This window comes from Ranitomeya variabilis, chromosome 5 (genome assembly GCF_051348905.1).
Source record: "Ranitomeya variabilis isolate aRanVar5 chromosome 5, aRanVar5.hap1, whole genome shotgun sequence".
NCBI lineage: Eukaryota > Metazoa > Chordata > Amphibia > Anura > Dendrobatidae > Ranitomeya > Ranitomeya variabilis.
Genome location: NC_135236.1, coordinates 344,986,908 through 345,013,539, shown reverse-complemented (window position 1 = coordinate 345,013,539; position 26,632 = coordinate 344,986,908). Strand labels below are relative to the sequence as shown.

Genomic DNA, 26,632 nt, shown 5'->3' with positions numbered 1-26,632 from the left:
GGAAATCTGTAATCATAAGTGTAAGATAACGCAATCATGGATAAAAACTATCCCACTTCTCTATTGCTTTATTTTCTTTGGCTATAAATGGAACTATAGTCATAAAATACTGCACAATAAAAACAATGGAAAACCAAGTATCCCTTGCTAAAATATTTGTTAATTAATATGACTGATTAGAAGGATAAGAGAAGGAAAAAAAAACCAGACAAATTTTACTTTCAATTTTTTTTTAGCATTGTCAAAGTTAATATGTTATGCTACATAAGTATTATTTGTAGACTAACAGTCACTTTGGATTTCAATGGAATAAAAACAGACATAAATCAAAATCAGCATATGATAAGTAAAGCAAAGTTATTTTTACTAGGTAGGTTACCAACGCAAAATTTCATAAAGGTATTTTCTCCTTTCATATTTCTTTAAGCTCTCAAGGCTTTTGTATTATTTACTATAAATTTGATTTTTTTTGCAGCTAATAAAGTTCACTGCAGGCTATTCCAATCAATCAAACTTATGATGATCACAGTGCGGTTCAGATGAAAAGTGAGAGGGCCGGTTGTTGAACCTATACAGCTGACACTAAAATGTGGAAGAATTACAGCTGTCTAAACTTGGCTTTACTTTTTGAAATGTTACTATGTTTCAAAAGAAACATAATGTTGTGATCATGAGTTTAAGGCTAAGTTCACATTTGCATATATGTGCGCAGTGTATCATCTGCATGCCAAAACGCATGCAAACGCATGTTTACGCGTTTTTTATCCGCATGCATTTTTGCCTGCCTTTGCGTTATTTATGCACATGCGTTCGATATTTCCAGGAGGGCGTGTCTCAAAACAGTTCTTGGACATGTGCAGTCGAAGTACGCAAGCCCATCGAATGCATGAGTACGCATGTCCTTGTGTTCGTATGCGTTCCCATAGACAGTAATGCTTTTTTTGATGCACTAATTGGCATGCGCATATTTGACTCCTCCAAAAATGCAACATGTTGCGTTCGCCGCACACCGTGAAATAAGGCATGAGTACGCAAAAGCATGCAAATGCATACACCATGTTAAATATATCTACGCATGACACATGCAGATCTATGTGGATCAAACGCTGTGCACAAAGATGCAAATGTGAAACCAGCATAAGTTAGGCCTCTTTCACACTTCTGTCTTTCTTTTTCCGTCACAATACGTCATTTTGTAAAAAAAACGGGTCGAGCAAATGTTTCTGCTGGTTCTGTTTTTTTCTCATAGACTTGTATTAGTGATGGATTGTGATGGATGGCATTCCGTTTCATCCGTCGTGCACTGGATCTGTCGTAAAATTGCTGTCTGTCGGGCGGAGACAAAGTTTTTTCTGTACGTTTTTTCTGTACGTCGGAAAATCGCTCAGCGACGGATCCTGCACTGCCTGTCATTGGCTATAATGGAAGCCTATGTACGCAGGATCCGTCGCTGACTGTCAAAAGCAGGAATTCAGCGACGGATGCCGTCTTTTGAAACTGAGCATGCGAGGAAGAATTTCCCATCAGGGAAATTCTCTCTCGCTCTCTCTCTCTTTTTACTATTGATGCTGCCTATGCAGCATCAATAGTAAAAAGATATAATGTTAAAAATAATAAAAAATAATAAAAAATCGTGATATTCTTACCTTCCGGTGTCCCCCGTAGCCTTCCCGATGCTCGCGATGCTGCCGGCAGCTCCCGTTCTCAGTAATGAATTGCAAAATGACCAGATGACGTAGCGGTCTTGCGAGACCGCTACATCATCACAGGTCATTGCTTGCAAGGCATTACTGGGAAAGGGAGCTGCCGGCAGCATCGCAAGCATCGGGAAGGCCGCGGGAAGGCTGCAGGGGACGCCGGAAGGTAAGAATATCACAATTTTTTATTTTTTTTATTATTTTTAACCTGGGTTGTGTTGTGTATGCGTTTTCGCAGCGGAAAAACGCGGCAAAGACACATACACAACGTGTGCACATAGACTCGACGGATCCGTCAAAAAAATGGACCCAGTACACCCATTTTTTACAATCTGCACAGGAGTCATCTTTTCAACATTTTGACGGATTGTGACTGATTGTAAAAAACGGAAGTGTGAAAGAGGCCTTAGGTTTGATGAAATGAGGGAAAAAGGTAAGGTTGTTAATTACATGGACAAAGCGGAAAAAAGGGTAAGAAAACGAACAGATAGTATAGACCAGACTTTATAAGACTGTATAGTTTGGGTTCCACTAGTCTGGCCAACTATAGACTAAAAACGATCAAGGTGGAGCAGTTTACCACTGAGTCAGCATTAGTTTAGACAAACTAGTAGGAAAACGCACCAAATCTATCACAATGGTGCATGCTTTTCCATGTATTTGGCACACCTTTATCAAACTTTAGATTTTATTTTTTAAACCAGTTCTTTGATGGTGCATATTATGTCAGTAATTTTTACCTAAGAAGTGGTACATGTCAATATAAATTTGCATTTTGTGGCTCAAGAATACCACACCACCTTTTCTAGTGTGGTGCAAACAATGGGGTGTTGCTCGCTGGGTAATAATGCAGAGCAGCCTAAGACACATCCCCATAGAATTATATGAGCCATGCCTCTTGGTAAAGGCCATAAAACTTAGTGCTAAACAAATAGGCCCATAGATTTACAACTGTATGGCAGATTTAAATAAAACAAAAAAAATAATTACTTAAGGGAGCAGAGGAAATCAAATGAGAACTGGCCATGTGTGACATGGTGGCAAATCCTTTTTAACTTCAGTTAGGTAAGTAAAACTGTAAAAGCAATCAAACTGTATTTACAATCCCAATTCCCAAAAAGTTGGAATGCTGTGTAAAATGTAAAGAAAACAAGAAGGCAATGCATTGGAAATCTCTTCTAGTCACATATTATTCACCACAGAATATACAGTGCTGGTCACCATTAATAGCAGCCCCTTCACTCTTTTCATAGACTGTACAATATCTTCAGAAAGAAATGTAAATGAACCAACGTTGTATCTATTAATTTTTTAATTAGTGGTCCAAAGAAATACAACAATAAAACATTGTTTTTCACCTTACATGCTACAATTTCAAAAAGGAAATAAAATAAACAGCATGTGCAGCAATAAAGTCTCCCCTAATTAATACTTGGATGCACGCCCTTTGGCATTGATGACAGCGTCCAAATGTTTCTTGTAGCCATCTATAAGCTTCTTGCACTTCTCAGCTGGTATTTTCTCCCACTCTTCCTTTGCAGTTTGTTCATTTGCTCAAGCTCTTGAATGTTTGCAGGGTTCTTTTTCCCAATGGAAGATTTCCGCTAACCCCAAAAATGTCCAATGGGATTGAGGTCAGGACTTATTTCTGGCCATTTTAAAACTGTCTATTTTTTCTTTTTCAACCACTGCTGTGTACTTTTGGTTGTGTGCTTTGAGTCATTGTCTTGCTGGAAGACCCATGATCTTCGACTCAAACCAAGTTTTCTTATACTCGGTAGGACATTTTGCTCTAAAATCTCTTGATAATCTTCTGATATCATGATTCCTGTGACACGGTCAAGGCCTCCAGAACTAGACTGTTACAAGTGTGTCATGTCCTCTTTGGAGATCTTGGGTTAGGTGATCTTCAAGTACTGAGAATCACAGGTCTTCCACTTAGTCTGTGTGCTTTGTTCCTCATATTAAATGGACTTTCTTTCCTTTGGCGCTGAAGAGGTTAACGACTCTTTGTATGCTGGTTAGATGCATGCAGCTCCATCTCACAGCTGCTCCTGACCTGCTCCCTTTCTCTCCCTATAATACCTGTCCAGACCTTCTCATTCCTGCCTGTGAAAGTTTTACTTTGTGGCTTGCTGGAGTTAATGCACTGAAAAAGGAATTCGTAGTTGCTGCTGGAGATTGTTGTTTGCTGATTTTGAGTATATGTTTTCTCCATCATCCTATTCCCATTTGGCCTGTACCTTCCTATCCTTCCCTTTATATTTCTCTACCTTTGAGTGTTTTTGTATGTAAGTTGCTTTTTGTTATCCCTGTTTGTCTTACATGTATATACACTAACACATCTGTCCCAGGCCTACTTGGGGGAGGAAGAAGGGACAGCTTAGGACACAAACAGGAGCATAGTAAGGTTGGAGATTCAGGCCTCTCTACCTTTAAGAATAGCCCCGGGACAGGGATAGTTAGGGTCCCAGTTCCAGGGATAGTTTAAAGGGCCACTGTCACCCCCCCAGCCGTTATAAACTAAAAGAGCCACCTTGTGCAGCAGTAATGCTGCAGTCTAACAAGGTGGCTCTTTTAGTTTTTGATTCATTTATTAGCTCAATAAAGCGTTTTATAAATTGGCCACACATACCAGATATTATGCCAGGAGGCGGTCCGAAGCGTCCTGTATGAATCCCCCAACTGCCGTCACTCTTCTCTTCAGGGCCGATGGTACCCGCCCCCTTCGCGTTGTTGCTTCTTAAATCCGGCGCCTGCGCTGTGCGTGCCTGCCTGGGGCCTGCGCAGTCTTCATTATCAGTAGCAGCTCAGATGCAGGGTGCCTGACTGCGCAGGTGCGGGCAGTGCGGCCGCCCTGTTACTGAATCCCCGCCCCGCACTGTGTTATTCATTATGCACAGTGCGGGGCTGGCATTCCTGGGCATGCGCACTGCGCTTGTCAGACGCTCCCCCGGTCCCCCGCCTTCCAGCGTTGTTCTTTCTGGCTGTTCCAAACGTCGGCAATGAAACCTGTATATTCGGGCAATGCTGGAAGGCGGGGGACCGGGGGAGCGTCTGACAAGCGCAGTGCGCATGCCCAGGAATGCCAGCCCCGCACTGTGCATAATGAATAACACAGTGCGGGGCGGGGATTCAGTAACAGGGCGGCCGCACTGCCCGCACCTGCGCAGTCAGGCACCCTGCATCTGAGAGCTACTGATAATGAAGACTGCGCAGGCCCCAGGCAGGCACGCACAGCGCAGGCGCCGGATTTAAGAAGCAACAACGCGAAGGGGGCGGGTAACATCGGCCCTGAAGAGAAGAGTGACGGCAGTTGGGGGATTCATACAGGACGCTTCGGACCGCCTCCTGGCATAATATCTGGTATGTGTGGCCAATTTATAAAATGCTTTATTGAGCTAATAAATGAATCAAAAACTAAAAGAGCCACCTTGTTAGACTGCAGCATTACTGCTGCACAAGGTGGCTCTTTTAGTTTATAACGGCAGGGGGGGGGGGGTGACAGTGGCCCTTTAAGGCCCCCCTTACTTACCGAAGACCGTCACAGTGTGACACAGACGCTGCAAAGCAACCTCACAGCTTTATGAATCTTCCACCATTCTTAACTGTTGGTAGGGTGTTCTTTTCCGTATAAGTTTCATTGCGCCATCTGTAAACAAATTGTTGCTTCGTATTGCCAAAAAGCTAAATTTTTGTTTAATCTGTCCACAGAACATTTTCCCAGAAGGATTGTGGTTTGTCAATGTACTTTTTGGCAAAGATCAGCAGTTCCTTCTTATGGCTTTTCTTCAGCAATGTTTTCTTCTTTGACCTTCGCCCATAAAGCTCTGCTTGGTTTAGTGGCGTATGGTACTTGTTGAAACTATGACCCCAGACTGTTCCAGGTTGGCCTTCAGGTCTTTGGATGTTTGATGTTGGTGTTTTTTCCACCATTCACACCAACCTTTGAAGACATCTCATGAAAATGTTCCTCTTTCCCCACGTCTAGGGAGCTTCTTGATGGTTCCATGCTTGGCAGATTTTAATAACATTGTGCACTGTTGAAACTGGGACACCAAGTTCTTTTTCCCCTTTTTAAGTCTTGTGTTTGTTAATAGCATCAGTTCTGATGTCCTTACACAGCTCCTTTGTCTTCACCATTGTGACAAAGAAACAGGGTCTACCATGTGGCTTTTTAAAACACTAAAGTCATCATTCATTGGCTAATTCATGTCACATAGGCACCGGCAATTAATCACAGGTGATTCTCACTAGCGAGTCAAAAAGTGTTTCCATACTAATTTAATGTAAAGGGTGCCAATATCAGCGTCATAGCAAGCTTCAGGTTTTTCTATTTATAGCCTGCCATTGTTTTTTGCTTTAAATTATTAGCATTTGCTCTTTTGTATTTAACATGTGTAGTCTATACAAAAAACCGTTTCACTTAATTTTTGCTCAGGTGATATTCCACTTTATGTACTTAAACTTAATGGGTGCCAATAACAGTGAGCAGGACTGTAAGACACACTTCAGAAGATAAAAATTGGACATTTTTCCATTTCATTTGAAAAACTTAACTCAATTAGAAATTGTGGGCAGTACCACAGCTCAAAAAAAGTTGCAAGAGGGTCAACAAAAGGCTGAAAAAGTAAGTGGTACTAATGAAAAACAGCAGGAGGATCAGTATTCAACTAAGACACATGACTGTATAAAAAAGCAAGATAGAGAGGAAGAGTCTCTCATTAGAAAAGATGGCTGTTAACAACTGCATCCAAACATTGTGAAGCATATTCAGAAAAATGTTCATGAGAGTAAAATTGCTAATACTTTGAATGTCTTACTCTCTACACCACATAACAGCAAAAGATTCAGAGGTTCTGGAGAACTCTGTATGTACAAAGGACGAGGCCGACTGTCAATACTGGATGCTCATGATCTATGGGCTCTCTAGTGGCACTTCATTAAAAACAAGCATCACTCAGTCGTGCAAATCACTGCATGGGCATCAAAATACTTCTATAAATCACTGTCTGTGAACATAGTATGGCGTGCAATGCAAAAATTCAAGATAAAGCTCCGTCATGCAAAGAAAAAGCCATTTATCAACACAATCCAGAAACGGTACTGTTTTCTCTGTCCCAAAGCTAATGTAAAATTTATTGAGGCAAAATGGAAAACGGTGCTGTACTCAAAATTGTAAATTCTTTATGGAAACCATGGACTCTAAGTCCTATGGACTTGGGTAGCGAGGGACCATCCAGCTTTTTATCAGTGGACAGTTTAAAAGCCTGCATCTCTGATGGAATGTTAGCCCCCAATTTGTAAGATAAAGAGGGCTCATGGGAATCACAGGACATTAAACTTAAAGTCAATTTTAAATGTATTAACAACTAACTGTTGTTTTCTTTGTTTTGAGCTGCAAGGGTTAACGAAAACAGCGGGAGAAGACTGCTCAGGTTGCTGGGCAGAAGTTACTAACCTGGAGACAGCTTTTCCAGCAATTTATGGACCAACTGATATGAAGGTTGCCACAGGGAGGTGGGTCAGGCCAGTATTTAATGCCTGACAGAGTGCCCGCGCTGGCATTCTGACAGGATCCTGAAAAATTTTCACGTGTTTGCTACTGTCGCTGCCCTTCATTGAAGGTAGGTAACACAGCCATGTGGCTGTGTGATATGTTATTAATTATTTATCAATTTACTGATGGATCGACTCGAGTCAATTCAGGACTGAGTCATTAATACTTTTATCATTAAAGTTATTTATGTGGTTAATATGATTAATATCCTTAATAAAGCACTGTGGCCTTATTCATCCAACAAGTCTTGGAGTTCTTTTTATTTATTTAAGGTTTAGTTATTTAAGATTTATTACTTGAACAGTCCTTGCATTCCTATGGATTAGTACAGTATAGGTTTGGTAATAAACAGCTTACAGATGATGAAAAACACTATCAATGATGAGCATTATATACAGGCTTAAGAATATAGGCTGCCACACAGACAATAGACTACTGCATGCTCCTGTGCAAGGTAAGGCCTTGGATATTTCAGCAATTCTAAATCCTACACTTTATCAAAACATCATGGATTTGCAGAAGTAGAGTTCAGGTGATGAACTGACTACCTGCAAACTACACCTTTTGCCATTAAATAAACATTTGTTGTATTATGAAACAAAAAATACGGCACAAAAAGACCCAGGACTGTTGAGCAGGAAGACATGAGACAATGGGACAACATTACTCTCCCAAAACTCCAGCAATTGGTCTCCTGACTTCCCAGATGTTTATAGACTGTTGAATAAAGAAGAGGTGATGCTGCTCAATAGTAGATATGGATTTATCCCAACCACCTTTTTTGAGTTATGTTTCGGTCATAAATTTCTAAACAAGTTATTTTTTTCAAACGAAATGGAATAATCTTAAACTTTCAACTTGTAATCTGTGTTCTATGTTCACTTTGAATACAATATGGCTTTAAGACATTTCCAAATCATTGGATTCTTGTTTTCTTCACATTTTCCACAGTCACAACTTTTTGGAGTTGGGTTTGTATAAGAGCATGAATATTTCCTTTTAAAAAAACTTAGCAATTTAAAATCTGAATATTGATTTGGCAACACAGAAAAGGGTAAATGCTTCTAGATTTCATTTTAACTCCTTCACCACCCAGACTGACTTCATCTTCCTGACCAGGCAACGTTTTACAATTCTGACCAGTGTCACTGGTAATAACTCTGGAACGCTTCAATGTATCCCAGTGATTCTAAGAATATTTTTTCATGATATATTGTACTTCATGTTAGTGATAAATTTAGGCAGTTATTTTATGCATATATTTTGTGAAGATATGCGAATTTGGGAAAAATTTAAAAAAAATTCTCAATTTTCAAAATATAATATTTATGCCCTTAAACCAAATACTTATATCACACAAAATAGTTTATCACATGTCTACTTTACAACAGCATACTTTTTTAAACATCATTTTTTTATTGTTAGGAAGTTAAAAGGTTTAAAAGTTGATCAGCAATTTTTGAACAAAATTTACAAAACCAATTTTTTGGGCAACCACATCACAGTGACTTTGAGGGATCTATATAACAGAAAATAAGCAAAAGTGACACCTTACAAAAACGTGAACCCCACAAAGTGCTAAAAACCATATTCAATAGGTTTATTAACCCTTCCTTTGCTTGACAGGAATTAAAGAAAATGTGGAAGGAAAAAATTAAAATTTTACTTTTTCCCTAAAAAATGTTGATGTGCACCACATGTTTCATTTTGGCAAGGGTAACAGGAGAAAATGGCTGACACACTTTGCTGTGAAATTATACCCGAGTAAGCCAATATTTCATATGTGGTGGAAAGCTACTGTTTGGGAGCGCAGCAGGGCTTGGAAGCGAAAGAACGCCAACTGAATTCTGGCACTCAATTTTGGCTGGAACAGATTGCGGATGCCATGTCACATTTGATGAGCCCATGACATGATAAAACAGCAGAAAGCCCCACAGGTGACCACATATAGGAAACTACACCTCTTGAGGAATACATCTAGGGGATTGCATAACATTAGACTGAGTAAATGGAAATTACCATTTTTTCCACTAAAATGTTGCTTTGGCCCCAAGTTTTTAATTTTCAAAAGGAATAATAGGACAAAATGAATGGTACGATTTGTTACGCAATTACTCCTAAGTATGCCAGTACCCAATATATAGTGGAAAACTACTTTTGAGGCAAAGTGCAAAGCTCAGAAGGGACGCAGTGCCATATTGAAATTCATATTTTGCTGGAATGGTTTGTGGATGCTATGTCACATTGGCAGAGCCCCTGAGGTGCCAGAACAGCAGAACCCCAGCATAAGTTACCCCATTTTACAAACTACACCTCTCAATGAATTCATCTACTGATGCAGTGAGCATGTTGACATCACATGTGCCTCATAGAATTTTATAACATTGGGCAGTTAAAAAAAATAATTAAATTTTTACAACTAAAATGTTATTTTAGCTCCAAATTTTTAATTTTTATAAGGGCTAATAGTAGAAAATGGACCTCACAGTTTGTTGAACAATTTCTCCAAAGTGCGCCAATACCTTACATGTAATCAGGAATTACTTTTCAGGTACAATGCAAAGCTCAGAAAGGAAATAGTGCCATATTATAGTGAAGATTTTACTGTTATGGTTTGCGGGTGCAATGGACCTCAGGATAAGATCCTGAGATGACAGGACAGCAGAACCCCCTCTCAATTTATACCTCTCAATTAATTCATCTAAGGGTACAGTGATCATATTGACTTCAGGGGTGTGTCACAGAATGTTATGTTTGAAGTCGAGTTCCCGCCGCTGCACAGGGGGAATCTCGAACCATGTCTGCTGCGGTCTCTCATTCTGGGTCAGTCGCAGTGGAGCCTGCTCAGTGGAGACGTCGGTCCCAGCGTCTCGCTCAGTCTGATTCTGTGCAAAGGGTTACTGCTGCCTTTCCAGGCTCTGCCATTATAGCCTGTTCTGATCAGCGGCGAGCAGACGTCTCTGGGACTAAGTCCTGCTTTTCCCCTTCTGAGCATGCCCAAAGGAAGACCTCTCAGTGGAGGTCTGGGGTCACATGCTCAGATACTGCAGTAGCTCCTATTGGTCCTCTAGGAAGGTCCTGAAGTTGCTCAGTTACTGTAGCAGTTCTCATTGGTCCTCTAGGAAGGTCCTGAACTTCCTGCAGCTATAAAAGGTTTGCATGGCCGCACGGCCATGTGCTAGTATACACTCGTTTACGTGTGTGTGTGTTGTGAGTGAAAGTCGCTCTTTAATCATCCCCTCTCTTGTGTTTGAATGCCCGCGTAAGGAGGATGATTGTAATCTAGCGCCTGACTTGTTACCAACACTGGTACGCAAACAGCGTCTATTACTGTGACCGCCAGTGCGGCGCCGTGCGCTATCACCGCACTTTCCAAACCCAAGTATGGGTGGTTAGTGGCGTCCGCCAGTGCGGCACCGCATGCACTTTCGTGCTACTTAATTATTATTTCTGTTACGTGCGCTACTGCGGCCTTGTGACGCAACATGGTTCGCTTCTTTCACACAGGGTGAGGCTAACCCGTGTGTGTATCCTTATTGTACTGCCATATAGTCTGTCATTGCTTAGCAGCAGGTACCTTCTCTGCACAGTGGACCGCGGGCTGCGAATGCATCTTATTCCTTTTCTCTAATTATTTGGTGAGTTCCGCTAGCCCTAACATTGTACTAGCGCCAGGGTCTGGCTAAGTAATGACGGACGAACAGCGATTGCAGGGGTACATCCAGCTGCTGGAGGGCAGGTTGGCGGCACTCGAGCGTGCAACCTCAGCGGTGGATGTTACCGCAATAGCTGTCCAGGCTGCCAGCGTGGCTGCGGCAGCTTTACCCACTGCCATCTCTGTTCCGACCTTATCTCACCTCCCGCTGCCAGAGAAATAGTCTTGTGACAGTAAATCCTGTAGGGGTCTCGTGAGCCAGTGCGGTATACACCTCGAGCTCCTGGCTGCATGTTTTCCCACAGAGCGGGCAAAGGTGAGATTCATAATTTCTCTGCTGTGGGACAGTGCATTGGAGTGGGCTACGCCACTGTGGGAGCGCGACGATCATGTGGTGCAGAGTGCTCCTCGGTTTTTGAGCACTCTGAAACAGGTCTTTTATGGACCCCAAGTCACCCATGATACGGCGCTCCAACTGCTGGCATTGACTCAGGGTTCGTCCATGGTCAGCTATTTTGCTGTCCATTTCCGGACATTAGCGTCTGAGGTGGAATGGTCGGATAAAGCCCTTATCCCGGTATTTTGGAGAGGGCTGGCTGACCATTTGAAGGACGATTTGGCCACTAGGGAGATTCCCGCCACACTGGAGGAGCTCATAGCTATGTCAACCCGCATTGACCTTCATTTTCACGAGCGAAGGTTGGAGCGAGCCCAGTGTAGGCTGAGGTTTCGGCTGGCTCCCACCTTCGCCAAACCTCAGGAATCTCCGGTCCAGGCATCCGAGTCACATGAGGCCAAAGAGGCGTTGCGTGCGGGATCTAAGTCCCGATCCACTCGTGCACTTATGGTCTGTCATGTTTGCCGGCAGTCAGGACATCTTGCCTCCAAGTGTTCTCAGCGGTCGGGGGAACATCAGCGTCTAGTGGTGGTAGTGGTTGGAGGAGGTACACTAGACATGGAGACGTTTTCCTCTAAATTGTCCTTCAAGGGGACAATTACCATAGTCCCATCCACTCTTTTGGTAGAGCTTTGCCTGGACTCCGGGACAGAAGGCAATTTAATGTCATCTGCTTTCACCCAGAGACACGCAATACCCCTGGTGATGCTCGCCAAACCTGTGACCGTTCGAGTGGTAAATGGGTCGACACTACCCTCACAGATTACACATCAGACCATTCCATTCACTCTTTCTATGTCTCCATGACATCAGGAGATTATCTCCCTATTAGTAATTCCTGAGGGAATTGATGAGGTCCTGTTGGGGATACCATGGCTTCGCTATCATTCTCCTCATATAAAGTGGTCATCATGGAAAATTTTGGGATGGAGTAAATCATGTGAGGGTAGATGTCAGAGGGAGTGCGTTCAGGTTGCTCCTACAGAGGTACCCGCAGATCTTTCCTCTCTCCCCAAGCACTATTGGTCCTATGCGGACGTGTTCTCCAAAAGGGCTGCGGAGACCCTTCCGCTTCACCGCCCCTATGACAGTCCTATTGACCTCTTGCCTGGTACAGAGCCTCCCCGGGGTCGAGTGTATCCGTTATCTCTCCCGGAGATGGAGGCAATGTCCCAGTACATTCAAGAGAATCTGGCAAGAGGATTCATTAGGAAGTCAGTGTCACCTGCAGGGGCTGGGTTCTTGTTCATGCAGAAGAAGAATGGAGAACTACGTCCATGCATAGACTACAGGGGTCTTAACGCCATCACCATTAAGAATAAATACCCACTACCCCTCATATATGAGCTTTTTGATAGGCTACGGGGAGCAAGGGTATTTACTAAGTTAGATCTGCGGGGTGCTTACAACCTGATTCGCATTCGTGAGGGGGACGAATGGAAGATGGCTTTTAACACCAGGGATGGGCACTATGAATATCTGGTGATGCCCTTCGGGCTCTGTAATGCCCCAGCCGTTTTCCAAGACTTTTTGAACGACATATTTTGGGAGATGCTCACCAGCTTGGTCGTAGTCTATGTGGATGATATTCTCATCTACTCTCCAGATATTGACTCCCATCGGAGAGATGTTTTAAAGTTTTCGACTTCTTACGGGCAAACTCCCTCTACGCCAAGTTGGAGAAGTGTGTGTTTGAACAGGAGTCCTTGCCTTTCCTTGGCTATATCATCTCTGCCCAGGGATTGGCTATGGATCCTGCCAAGCTACAGGCTGTGATGGACTGGCAAGATCCCCATTCTCTTAAAGCGGTGCAGCGCTTTATGGGGTTCATTAATTACTTTCGCCAGTTCATCCCACACTTCTCAACATTGGTAGCTCCCTTAGTTGCCCTCACCAAGAAGGGAGCAAATCCCAAGTTGTGGTCGGAGGAGGTCTCCAAGGCCTTTCTCTAGATTAAGTCACACTTCACTAGCGCTCCCATCCCACATTGCCCCTATGTAGATAAGCCATTTATTATGGAGGTGGATGCCTCATCCGTTGGTGCTGGAGCAGTCCTCTTCCAAGAGAATGCTCAAGGTCGGAAGTATCTTTGCTTCTTCTTCTCCAAGACCTTTTCACCAGCGGAGAGGAATTATTCCATCGGGGACAGAGAGTTGCTAGCCATGAAGTTGGCTTTCTCAGAATGGAGACACCTCTTGGAGGGAGCTCACTTTCCCTTCCAAGTGTTCACAGACCACAAGAACTTGGTGTACTTACAGACGGCCCAGCGGCTGAATTCTCGCCAGACTAGATGGTCCCTGTTCTTATCCCAGTTTCATTTTACTCTTCATATTCTCTCTGGGGAAAAAAACATTTGTGCCGATGCTCTCTCTCGCTCCGTAGTGTCATCTGAGGAGGAGGAGGAGCCTCGGCTTATTGTCCCTTCTTAGAGCCTGAGAACTGTGGCTCCGTTTTCGCTAGAGTCTGTGCCCCCAAGCAAAACTTTTGTTCCATCTAATTTGCGACCGGAGGTTCTCTCTTGGGCTCCCTCGTCCAGGGTGGGTGGACATTTTGGGACCAAGAGGACATCTGAGATTTTGGCGCGGACGTACTGGTGGCCGCATATGGCACGTGACGTCGGGGACTATATTCGGGCATGTGTCTCCTGCGCCAAGAATCGTTCTCCTCGGCAACGGCCTGCTGGGCAACTTTACCCCCTGCGGTGGCAGACAGGCCCTGGGAGATGGTCGGGTTGGACTTCGTGGTGGGCTTACCCGAGCCTCATAACTGCACCGTTATCTGGGTTGTCACCGATCATTTCTCTAAGATGGTGCCACTTCCATGGTTACCTTCTGCAGGGGCCTTGGCGGCGTTGTTCATTAAACATATTTTCCGTTTACATGGCATGCCTGATAAAATTGTCAGTGACCGGCGTCCCCAGTTCGCGTCTCGGTTTTGGAGAGAGCTCTGTCGTTTTCTCAGCATAGAACTAAATCTCTCCTCTGCATATCATCCCGAGACGAATGGGTTGGCACAGAGGGCCAACCAGACTCTGGCTAAATATTTGCAACATTTTGTCTCTGCTAGGCAGGATGACTGGGCATCTTTGCTACCTTGGGCAGAATTTGCTCTGAACAACGCCGTAGCCGATTCCACTGGGCAGACTCCTTTTCTCCTTAATTACGGCCAGCATCCGCGTGTCCCTGTGCCCATGCCCGTGTCATCCACTGATTCCAGGGTGGCAGACTGGGCAGTGGAGGCATGTGACATTTGGGACCGCACACAGGATGCCAATCGGGCTTCCAAGGAGAGAATGAAGGTTTCTGCCGATGCTCACCGGTGCCCTGCTCCGACCTTCGCTCCTGGTGACTTAGTGTGGCTCTCCGCCCGTAACATCAGGCTGCGAGTTGAGTCCACTAAGTTTGCGTCTCTCTACATTGGTCCTTTCAAGGTTCTGGAACAGGCTAACCCTGTGGTTTACCATTTGGCTATTCCTCCGGGCCTTGGTATCACCGACACCTTCCACGTTTCCCTCTTAAAGCCCGTCTATATGTCCCGGTTTTCTGAGTCATCTGCTGGGACATCGGGTTCATCCTGAACAGGGGGAATCTCGAACCATGTCTGCTGCGGTCTCTCAATCTGCATCAGCCACAGTGGAGCCTGCTAAGCGGAGACGTCGGTCCCAGCGTCTCGCTCAGTCTGATTCTGTGCAAAGGGTTACTGCTGCCTTTCCAGGCTCTGCCATTGTAGCCTGTATGGATCAGCAGCGAGCAGACATCTCTGAGACTGAGTCCTGCTTTTCCCCTTTTGAGCATGCTTCCCAAAGGAAGACCTCTCAGTGGAGGTCTGGGGTCACATGCTCAGGTACTGCAGTAGCTCCTATTAGTCCTCTAGGAAGGCCCTGAAGTTGCTCAGTTACTGCAGCAGTTCTCATTGGTCTTCTAGGAAGGTCATGAAGTTGCTGCAACTACACAAGGTTCGCATGGCCGCACGGCCATGTGCTAGTATACACTTGTTTAAGTGTGTGTGTTCTGAGTTAAAGTCTCTCTTTAATCATCCCCTCCCTTGTGTTTGAATGATCGCGTAAGGAGGATGATTGTAATCTAGTGCCCGACTTGTTACCAACACTGGTACGCAAACAGCGTCTATTACTGTGACCGCCAGTGCGGCGACATGCGCTATCACCGCGCTTTCCAAACCCAAGTCTGGGTAGTTAGTGGCGTCCGCCAGTGCGGCACCGCATGCACTCTCGTGCTATTTAACTATTATTTCTGTTATGTGTGGTACTGCAGCCCTGTGACGCAACAGGGTTCGCTTCTTTCACACAGGGTGAAGCTAATCCGTGTGTGTATCCTCATTGTACCGCCATATAGTCCGTCATTGCTTAGCAGCAGGTTCCATCTCTGCAAGGTGGACCCCGGGCTGCGAACGCGCCTTATTCATTTTCTCTAATTATTTGGTGCGTTCCGCTAGCCCTAACATGTTATACCTTAAAAAGATGGTCGCTGTGTCCACAGTGCCCCCATCTGCCTCAGTATAGGGAATCTTCTGCTGGGGGTTGCCTCTGAGTCACGTATTTAAGAGATTTATACGAAAACCCGGTGTAAGCGCTCAGAGCAGGATAAAATTGAGCCGATCCTTACTGCAATCTTTGGGAGGCGGAATGAACAAATCAATAGCAGGTGTGGATCGGTGAGATTACAGTGATACTACATTTTTTTATGGTGTTCAGCGTGCAGTAAAATTGACAAGGCAGTTTTATTCTTCGGGTCAGTAAGATTACGGCAATACAATATTTATAGCATTATGTTTTGCCACTTTTACACAATAAAACCTACCATATAGTATAAGCCGACCCGAGTATAAGCCGAGACCCCTAATTTTGCCACAAAAGCTGGGAAAACTTAATGACTCGAGTATAAGCCTAGGGTGGAAAATGCAGCAGCTACCAGGAAAAATGTCAAAAATAAAAATAGGTATCAATAAAAGTAAAATTAATTGAGACATCAGTAGGTTAAGTGTTTTTGAATATCCATATTGAATCAGGAGCCCCATATATTGCTCCATACAGTTCATGATGGGCCCCATAAGATGCTCCATACAAAATATGTCCCATATAATGCTCTATAAAGTTTATGATGGACCCCATAAGATGCTCCATATTAAAATATGCCCCATATAATGCTGCACAAATGCTGATTATGACCCCATAAGATGCTCCATACAGACATTTGCCCCATACAATGCCGCACAAATGCTGATTATGGCCTCATAAGATGCTCCATAGACACATTTGCCCCATATAATGCTGCACAAATGCTGATTATGGCCCCATAAGATGCTCCATACAGACATTTGCCCCATATAATGCTGCACAAATGCTGATTATGGCCCCATAAGATGCTCCATATAAATATTTGCCCCATATAACCCTGCACATGGCCCCATAAGATGCTCCATAGAGATATTTGCCCCCATATAATGCTCCACATGGCCCCATAAAATGCTCCATAGAAATATTTGCCCCATATAATGCTGCACATGGCCCCATAAGATGCCCTATATGCTGTTGATGCTATAAAAAAAAAAAATCACATACTCACCTCTCGTCGCTCAGGCCCCCGGCACTTGCTATACTCACCTTTCCCGTTCCACCGCTGATCGCCGCTGTGTCTTCCGCGCCCTCTGCACTGACTGTTCAGGCAGAGGGCAGCGTGCACACTAATCGCGTCATTGCACCCTCTGACCTGAGCGTCACTGCAGAGGATGCGGAAGGAGCGGCGCCGACGGTGGAACGTGGGACAGGTGAATATGCCCCCGTTATACTCACCTGCTCCTGGCGCTGTTCCTGGCTCTCCGGGCGCTGACAGCTTCTTCCTGTATTGAGCGGTCACATGGTACCGCTCATTACAGTAATGAATATGCGGCTCCACCCCTATGGGAGTGGAGTATGGTCGATATTCATTACTGTAATGAGTGGTACCATGTGACCGCTCAATACAGGAAGAAGCTGTAAGCGCCCGGAGAACCAGGGACCTGCAGGGACCGTGCCAGGAGCAGGTATTATTAGACAGCTGCCGCTCCCCCTTCCCTGACGACCCCTGGGAATAACTCGAGTATAAGCCGAGAGGGGCAATTTCAGCCTAAAAAGTGGGCTTAAATTCTCAGCTTATACTCGAGTATATACGGTATTTTATATTCTGAGAGCTATAGCTGTTTTATTTTTTCACTGATAGAGCTGTATGGTGACTTATTTCTAGCAGGGCAAGATGGCGTTTTCAGAGATACCATTTTTATTTACATTCATCTTTTATATTGTGTTTTGATCCACTTTTTGTTTATATATATATATATATATATATATATATATATATATATATATATATATATATATATATATATATATATATTTTACAATTGTTCTTTTTACTTTCTTAGTTAGTCCCTCTATTGGACTTTAACTTTTATCACTCTGACCGCGGGTATAATGCATTGCAATGCACCAGCCTTGCAATGCTTTATATCTGTCAGTGCAGCACCGACAGAAGCCTCGTAGAGCATGTTCTAAGCATGGTCTACTAGGAATTCTGTAACTGGGTAACCTGGGGGTTGTTATGACTACCTTGAGTTGCCATGGACACAATCGGGCCCTAGAGACAACATCACTGGGGCGCTGATCGGACGAGAGCCCTCTCTCCAAGACTCCTAAATGTTGTGATCGATATGGATAGTGGCATTTAGGGGTTTAAACAGTCGGTAGCTGTGAGACCAGGGTCTCGTGAATCATGAAAACCGAGCTCCGTCGGCGAGCACGTGGGCGCAGCTCCTGTGCCCACACGATCGCTAGATGTATCTATACATCCTAGGTCGGGTAACCCCTCCCAACCAGATTGTATGGGTACATCTAACGTCATGAAAGGGTTAAAGTTTATGCTAAAGAAAGACAAACAAACATATGCCTTAAAAATGCATATGTATGCAGTGCATATAAAATTTTAGAATTATTTGGTCCAAATTTGATGCAAACAACAACTAACTGAAATATATTTTATTGATTTGTCCATAGACCCTCTCCATACGTCACTAAAGACTGACAAACTTTAGCTTTTACTATAAATTATTAAGAAAGCTTAGGCTAGTAGCAAAGAGGTTTGTCTTCTCAGCACATAGCTTGAGAAATCTACAATTTATAGAAACTTCACAAAATCTCACTTTTCTTACCTGTCAAAATCCCCATTGCACAAAGCTCTAACTGGAATCTTGAAAGCCTGCCAAACAGGGTTTAATGTATTCTTTACTACTTCTGTCTTGTGGCAAATTGTGAAGCTGAGAAAAAAAGATATATGAGCCTCATAACAGACGTGTCACACAATAAACAGTACTCATCTCAAATACAAACTGATTTCATGATATTTTCTTTACCTTGCTGTAAAATAATAACCACTTGTTTGTTTCACTGTAAACTCAAGCATCTAAAATATATTAGACATTACTAGACTATAAACCTAAGACAAACACAGTTATTCACCTACCAGTAGATGAAGAAGTAATTTCTAATGCCTCATTTCTAATTTTATGTTCACTGGATTTAAAGCACATTAAATATTGCTAGTAATTAGATTGTTGAGATAAAATAAATTTCTACTGTATTTTCTGTAACTAAACAATTTTATATTGGAAGTCCCGAAATTATTAAATTGCTACACTTTATTAAAATGCTGTTTCAAAAGCAAGACTGCAACTTACAAATTATGTATTACCATGGTGACACTAACTATAGAATAAACATAGTAATGTGGCCCATTTCTGCATGTACCTGTTAAGTCACGTTAGAAAATGGCAATTTTCATTTTATAAATGACCGTTAATAATCTGTAATCTCATGCTGTTTGTTACTGATATATATATATATATATATATATATATATATATATATATATATATATATATATATAATTTCAAAAAAAGAGGCAGCACTCCATTGTTCAGTGTAAAAACGTGCAGGGTTTAATTTACCCACATGTTCAGGCAACGTTTCAGCTCACAATGAGCTTTTCTCAAGGCTTGAGAAAAGCTCATTGTGAGCTGAAACGTTGCCTGAACATGTGGGTAAATTAAACCCTGCACGTTTTTACACTGAACAATGGAGTGCTGCCTCTTTTTTTGAAATTCTATGGACACTTGGATGATCGTTGGACTGATTATCTGGGGCTTTGCACCCGAAGATAAGTATTTCTGTGCTGTTCCCTTTTCTCTTTTTGTTTATATATATATATATATATATATATATATATATATATATATATATATATATATATATATATATATATATATATATATATACTGTATACTAGATGGAGGCCCGATGCTATAGCTTCGGGAGGGCGGTAATGTCACGTTAGGGGCAGGCATGCGGCGCTGTTGTTGCCTAATGGCATCCTGTGATAATCTAATGACTTTTGCACCAGGGGATTCATGTGCTTGACGCCTAAGCTTATATGCATTGTTTTTATCCCAGCGATGCTGTTGCTCTTCAAGAGTCTCATTTGCCCTTTGTTGTCTTCGACGTTGTGCCTTTGCTGCTTTCCTTTCATTGTCATTGGCGTACTATTTATGAGGAGCCATGTTGGCGTTGATATTTGCTTTTTAAAAGAGTTTTCCCATGAACAAAAGTTCATTTTAAAAATTGTATGTCTGATGGTGTACCGAACATACCACAGCTCCTGGGCAGGGGAGGAAGCAAAAGACAATACTGACATTACAGCAGGAGATCGCAAAGGATACATTTTGTGAGGTAAAATATTTTTTATAAATAGTCAGTGAAACATTTTACCTCACAAATTGAATCCACTGTGATCCCCTGCTGTAATTTCAGTATTGTCTTTTGCTTCCTCCCTTGCCCAGGAGATGGGGTATGCTCCGTACACAGTCAGACACAGTCAATTTTTAAAATGAACCTTCGTTCGTGGGAAACCCCTTTAATGTGTCCGGATTCCTCTGCCTGTAGACATGTCGTGCATCTGCCGCCGGGATCTGCTGAATGATTCACTGCACCTGTGCGTAATTCGCGCAGGCGCAGTAAATCAGACCACCGCGATCTTTGTGCAGACAGATAGTGGCGGTCACATTAAAACTGTGCATGCACTCCTCCTGTACAAAGATATCGGCAGTCAGTGAATCATTCAGCTGATCCCGGCGGCGGCGTGTTCGCGACGGTGTTCTGCTGGTAATACCGCGCAATAGGTTGGTACCAGCAGCAGTTTCCATATTGAGATACCCATCACTTGGGTGTCCCAATATGGCGGTCGGTGACCTTCCTCTGCTTAGAATTCTGGGATACAGTGACATCTAGACAGAACAGGAAATTAAAACATTACAGGGCAATTATATAAATATATATATATATATATATATATATATATATATATATATATATATATACACATATATAAAATTTATTTTACAGACTTGTAGAGTGCTATAAATTCAACAGCGCTTTACAGACATCAGTATCACTGTCTCCACTGCAGCTCACGATCTAAATTCCCTATCAGTATGTGGAGTGTGGGAGGAAAGCAACAGTGCTAATCACAGTATATATACATGTAAGGGGATGAATGGGCAAGACACAGCAAAGCCTAAATCGAGTGTTTGCAAATGAACATTGCCATCTGCTGACCAAAGATGATAACGAAGGCGAAGGCAGAGAGTACTACATTAGTAGGAACTGAAGAGAGAAGTACTCTTCCCTTGAGGGATGAGATTTGAGGAGACAGCAGGTAAGAATGGTTGAGTGAGCAGCAGAGTTGGATTATAGCCGCCATTACGAGAGACCAGACCCAAGTAACGGAACTGAGAGACCAGACTCGAGTGACCGGACCTGAGTAGAGGAACAGAGAGACCAGAGGCGAGTGAAGACTTGAGAGAGATCAAAGTCAGGAAAGCTGAGCTGAGTGAGCAGAGCCATGGCAGAGAGCGAAACGACTAGGACTCAGCGGAGGGGCATTTGTGTGAGCGGTCACTTCCAGTGTAGACTAGACGTACAGTACAAATTGGGGACCAGGGCCACACATTAGGGAATGTAGGTGGTCAGCGAGACAAGTGTGTCGAGTGACTCCCCAATCTAGGACATGTGGCCTAGCAGCTAGTTATCGCCAACCCCCGTTAGGGCCTGTGTGACCTTTTGTGTTGCCTAAAGAGTGACAACGGTGACAGGCCCGGTAGTGATAATGACAGTGATTTAATTATAATAATAGAAATATAGTGTTTAAATAGCATTGTGTAAATCTGTTTATCCGAATTTCTGTATTCTCCTTGTAACATAATGCTCCATTTTCACTATTTGCATTATCCCCTGATACTGTGCTGAATGCACCCTTTTAATTGTGCGTTAATCGATAAATAGTGATGAGCGAGTGTACTCGTTACTCGGGTTTTCCTGAGCACACTCGGGTGATCTCCGAGTATTTGTTATTGCTCGGAGATATAGTTTTCATCGCCTCAGTTGCATGATTTACGGCTTCCAGATACGCTGAATACATGTGAGGAATGCCTGTTTGTTAGGGAATTCCCACATGTATTCAGCCTGTCCAGCAGTCGTAAATCATGCTGCTGAGGCGATGAAAACTATATCTCCGAGCAATAACAAATACTCGATCACCCAAGCGTGCTCAGGAAAACCCGAGCAACGAGTATACTCTCTCATCACTATCGATAAATAGTTGTGGGTTTAAGTACCACTGTCTCCCTAGTTTTCTGTGCTGTTGCATCTGTGTACCTGTTACTGTATCAAATTGCTGTACAGGGTAAGACTCTACTTGTGTTTCTGGTTGTGAAAAAGTGTCCCAATTTGTATCTCAAAAATAAGGAAAAAAATAATTAATTGCTAAACTTGGAGGTAACTTGGGGAACAGGCCTTTCCCTGCAACTTTCCCTGCAACTGCACAGGCCTTTCCCTGCAACTGCAGATAATAACATTATGTACACTTGAGTGAGCTTTTGTGCTTTTAGTTTCATAAAGGTGTTAAAGTAATGGTGCCTTAGGTCTAATCAGGTGGCAACTGAGGGAATGTTTAATTCTTCTGAGAAAAGAAATAATAGATTATTATGCAGTGAAGTCACAATAAGTCAACTAATTAAAACAATGTAAACATAAAAGCATTCAGCATTCTATATTTGAATCATAAGATGCCTAAAGCAACTTGTTAATGTGAGAGCAGGTTGTGAATGCTTCAAGCTAATTACAAAAAAGTCTGTCACTGTACTGTGAACATATAATTGTACAGACACATTAACAATAGCTAGTAAGTAACATACCTTCCATCCTCATTGCTTCGGAAAAACACAAGAAATGGGTCTGACTTTCCAAAAAAGTCTTTTTTGTCAAGTTTATTGGCACAAAACTGCATTAACACAGCATCCTAAAATACATGAAATACATTACATTAAACCTAAATGTGAACAACATAACATACCACATTTAGGGAATACATAGATATCAATTTTTTTTCCTGCCAAAAACCCTTTATTCAATTGTTGAAAAAATATATATGCAGTGCCATTCTGGCATTAACAGTCACTGCAAATAAATGCATTAATGTAGGTTCTTTTGCAGTCTTAAATAGCTTGAATTGCCATATGTTTGCTCCATAAAAAAACATATGAACATGTCACCGACATGTCAGCTTTGTACACATTTAGGTACAATCTAAGGCCTTGATTACACAAGCGTTTTGCCTTTCAGTCACTTTTCAAGTGACAGTCAATAAGGAATGGATCAATCAGTGTCAAGAAAATTGTCTATATACTGTATATTCTTTAAAATACTTCATATCAGTAATGAAGAAATAGCACAGGTCACCAGTCCGAACTGGTTTACCATACAATGACTGTACGTAGTCAATGAGAATAAGAATTGAATTCCCATAAAGATTTTCTGGTAACAGTCTAAAATCTGCATCCGATACAACAGAAGCACCCATTCACATGTTTGAGACCCATGCAGCCAATACTAGAGTAACATGCTGGCACTGTTGCCCACTATCACATTTCCAGACGCTATACTTATTGCTGTCAAGTAGGGCACTTCTTGACTCTCAGCATTCAAGCAAACTATTTGTGGGCTACAAAGCTGACACAGCATGCAGCCATTAGTCTGCATTCAGAAAAAGTAACAAGTTCGTTCATTAAGGGTATGTGCACACGTTGCGGATTTCTTGCAGAAATTTCCTGAAGAAAACCGGAAATTTTCTGCAAGAAATCCGCATTTTTTTTTTGCGTTTTTTTTCCGTTTTTTTCGCGTTTTTTTCGCATTCTGCAAGCGTAATTAGCTTGCAGAATGCTAAAGTTTTCCAAGCGATCTGTAGCATCGCTTGGAAAACTGACTGACAAGTTGGTCACACTTGTCAAACATACTGTTTGACAAGTGTGACCAACTTTTTACTATAGATGCAGCCTATGCAGCATCTATAGTAAAAGAGAGAATGTTTAAAAATAATAAAAAAAATAAAAAAAATGCTTATACTCACCCAGACATCTCATCAGCGGCGTCCGTTCGTCTTCCTATAGCTGGTGTGTGCGCGCAGGACCTTCCGTGACGTCACGGTCACGTGAGCGGTCACATGACCGCTCACGACCAATCACAGGACAGTGACGTCATCGGCAAGGTCCTTCGCCGCACATCAGCTACAGGAACCGAAGCGGCAGCATGCAGTGGAGGCGGGAAGACATCGAGGGTGAGTATATCGCTATTTTTTATTTTAATTCTTATTTTTTGACCACTTATATGGTGCCCAGTGCGTGGAGGAGAGTCTCCTCTCCTCCACCCTGGGTACCAACCGCACATAATCTGCTTACTTCCCGCATGGTGTGCACAGCCCCGTGCGGGAAGTAAGCAGATCAATGGACCCCTAGGTGTGCGGAATCCCCTGCAATTCCGCATTTTAATGAACATGTTGCTTTTTTTTCCGCGATGCGATTTTTTCGCGGAAAAAAAGGCTACATTTGCACAAAAAATGCGGAATACACTTAAAATAATGGGAGGCATATGTAAGCGTTTTTTTCGCGTTTTTATCACGTTTTTATAGCGAAAAAACGCGAAAAAAACGCGAAAAATACTTAACGTGTTCACATGGCCTAAATGTCTTCTTTAATGTAATGTAATGGTGTCTAGCTCATTTCAACTTCTACATGGATTCTGCATGTGTCCAGTCATCTCTATTCATGTCAGTAAGCATATGTATTGGTATCTAACTCATTTCAACTTCTACATAGATCCTGCATGTGTCCAGTCATCTCTATTCATGTCAGTAAGCATATGTATTGGCATCTAACTCATTTCAACTTCTACATAGATCCTGCATGTGTCCAGTCATGTCTATTCATGTCAGTAAGCATATGTATTGGCATCTAACTCATTTCAACTTCTACATAGATCCTGCATGTATCCAGTCATCTCTATTCATGTCAGCAAGCACATGTAATGGTATCTAGCTTAGTCATCTTACTTTGCTTGTCCCTTAACGCTGTGAGGTCATGTATCGTTTTTCATAGAGGTTTATGATCCATGTAGGCCTGCACACTTTATCTGTTCACTACATTTATTGTGTCCTGCTGTCTTAACTTAGTTTGATTGATTGCTAACGAGGTAAAATAGTGAGAGATCTTAGAGCAAGCTTCCTACATATTCAGACATAGCCTGGGGAAGCATTTATGCAGGGGGTAGCATTTATATACATTTAATCAAAGCACATTTATTCAAAGTACCTGGCAGTTAGACAGGGCAGGAGACAGGTAAGACAATTAAACAAACCTATTCCCTGTACATTTGGACTACAACAAATATTTACCATATGCATTTGAATAATTTATATCCTGGCTGCTGCATTCACTCGCATCCACTGTCCTTGCTATAACTCCTTACACTCCATTCATATCGGCCCCTCTGTCCTTGCCTCTCCTATGTATAGCACTCATGCTCTTTTCACATTGCTAAACTGAACAGATCCATTTAGTCCTATCATCCAACACAAGAGACGCTCTCACAAATCACTTAACCATCTGCTCACTTTTTCTATCCTCCTTCTCCTAGTCGCAGGAGATATCTCTCCCAACTCCGGCTCCCCATATTATAGTAAGTCAAACTTCTCAACTCCTACACTCAGAAATCCCTAAAATCTCATTAACCTCCATCGGTGAGCCCGCATCAAAGCCGGGACATGGCAGCTGTTTTCAACAGCTGACATGTGCCCGTAATATGCGCGGGTGGAATCGCGATCCGCCAGTGACTATTAACTAGAACAGAGATTATGGGTCAAGGCCTTAAACATCAGTATCCGACTTCACAAATGGTCTTCTAGATGAATGAGCAATAATTTCCACGGACACATTTCAAAATATTATAGAAAGCCTCCTCAGAGGATTTGAAGCTGTTACAGATGCAATGCAATGACCAACTCCATATTAATACCTATGGATTTAGAATGGGATGTCATAAAAAATCTTGTGGGTGTATTGTGCAGCTGTCCAAATACTTTGGTTCATATAGTGCATATCTTATAGCAATATGTTTAAAGTTTATTTAGACTCCTGGTATCCCCATGATATTCTTACTAAAAGGGGCTCAGACATTCTGGAAAGTGGAACACCACCCTTCATTATTTACAGAGTCATGGCTTTGTACATTAGTATACTAGTTCTCTGCAGTGCAGTTCTATTTTCGTGAATAAGAACTGAGACACAGCCATAATAGAATAAACGGAGCTGTGATTAGTAAATACTAACAATACATTTGCATGGCTCCTTCATTCACATGATAGGCAACGGTGTTAGGAATTGGAGCCTCTACAATATGAACTTTGTTGGCCCTTTCCAAAGATAGACAATCAATACTGAAATGCTACAAAACCACACTCAGAATCAATAAAAAGTAAAGAAGATAAAAGCTGAAGAGCTACCTGTTTTCTAGTTTCCTATTCTGTTCAACACTTAATGTAATGATGTACTTTTGTACATCCATTGAGATAAGTAGTTTGAAGGGATATCATGGTAATAGGATTCCTTAACAATATTACTAATATCTTCCCAGAATAGGGAATCTTTACACACTGTTGATATATGTTAATGGATTGTGCAGTTTCACCATACAGAAGCATCCCTTTCCCAGTGTGTACAAGATTTCTGTCAAAAGAGATAGAGCATGAGGAGGGGAAAATATAATTTTACAGACCTCTCAGCCTCAAGATGTGAGCAAGGTAATATTTTCTAAACTGTAATAAGGCTTTTTTTTTCTTTTTTAATTAATGTGGTTTATTATTATGATTGATATCTAGTGATATCTTTCCACA

General features: G+C 42.4%; 1 protein-coding gene across 1 annotated transcript in view; it reads right to left on the bottom strand.

Moving 5' to 3' along the window:
• CPNE8 (copine 8) overlaps nucleotides 1-26,632 on the bottom strand; it is a 453,180-nt gene that overhangs the window by 119,963 nt on the left and 306,585 nt on the right. The window contains exons 8-9 of the mRNA XM_077264830.1: nucleotides 22,605-22,708; nucleotides 18,510-18,614 (exon numbers count right to left, since the gene is read on the bottom strand). Of these exons, the coding sequence (XP_077120945.1) occupies nucleotides 18,510-18,614; nucleotides 22,605-22,708 (209 nt within the window). The remainder of the gene's footprint in view (nucleotides 1-18,509; nucleotides 18,615-22,604; nucleotides 22,709-26,632) is intronic.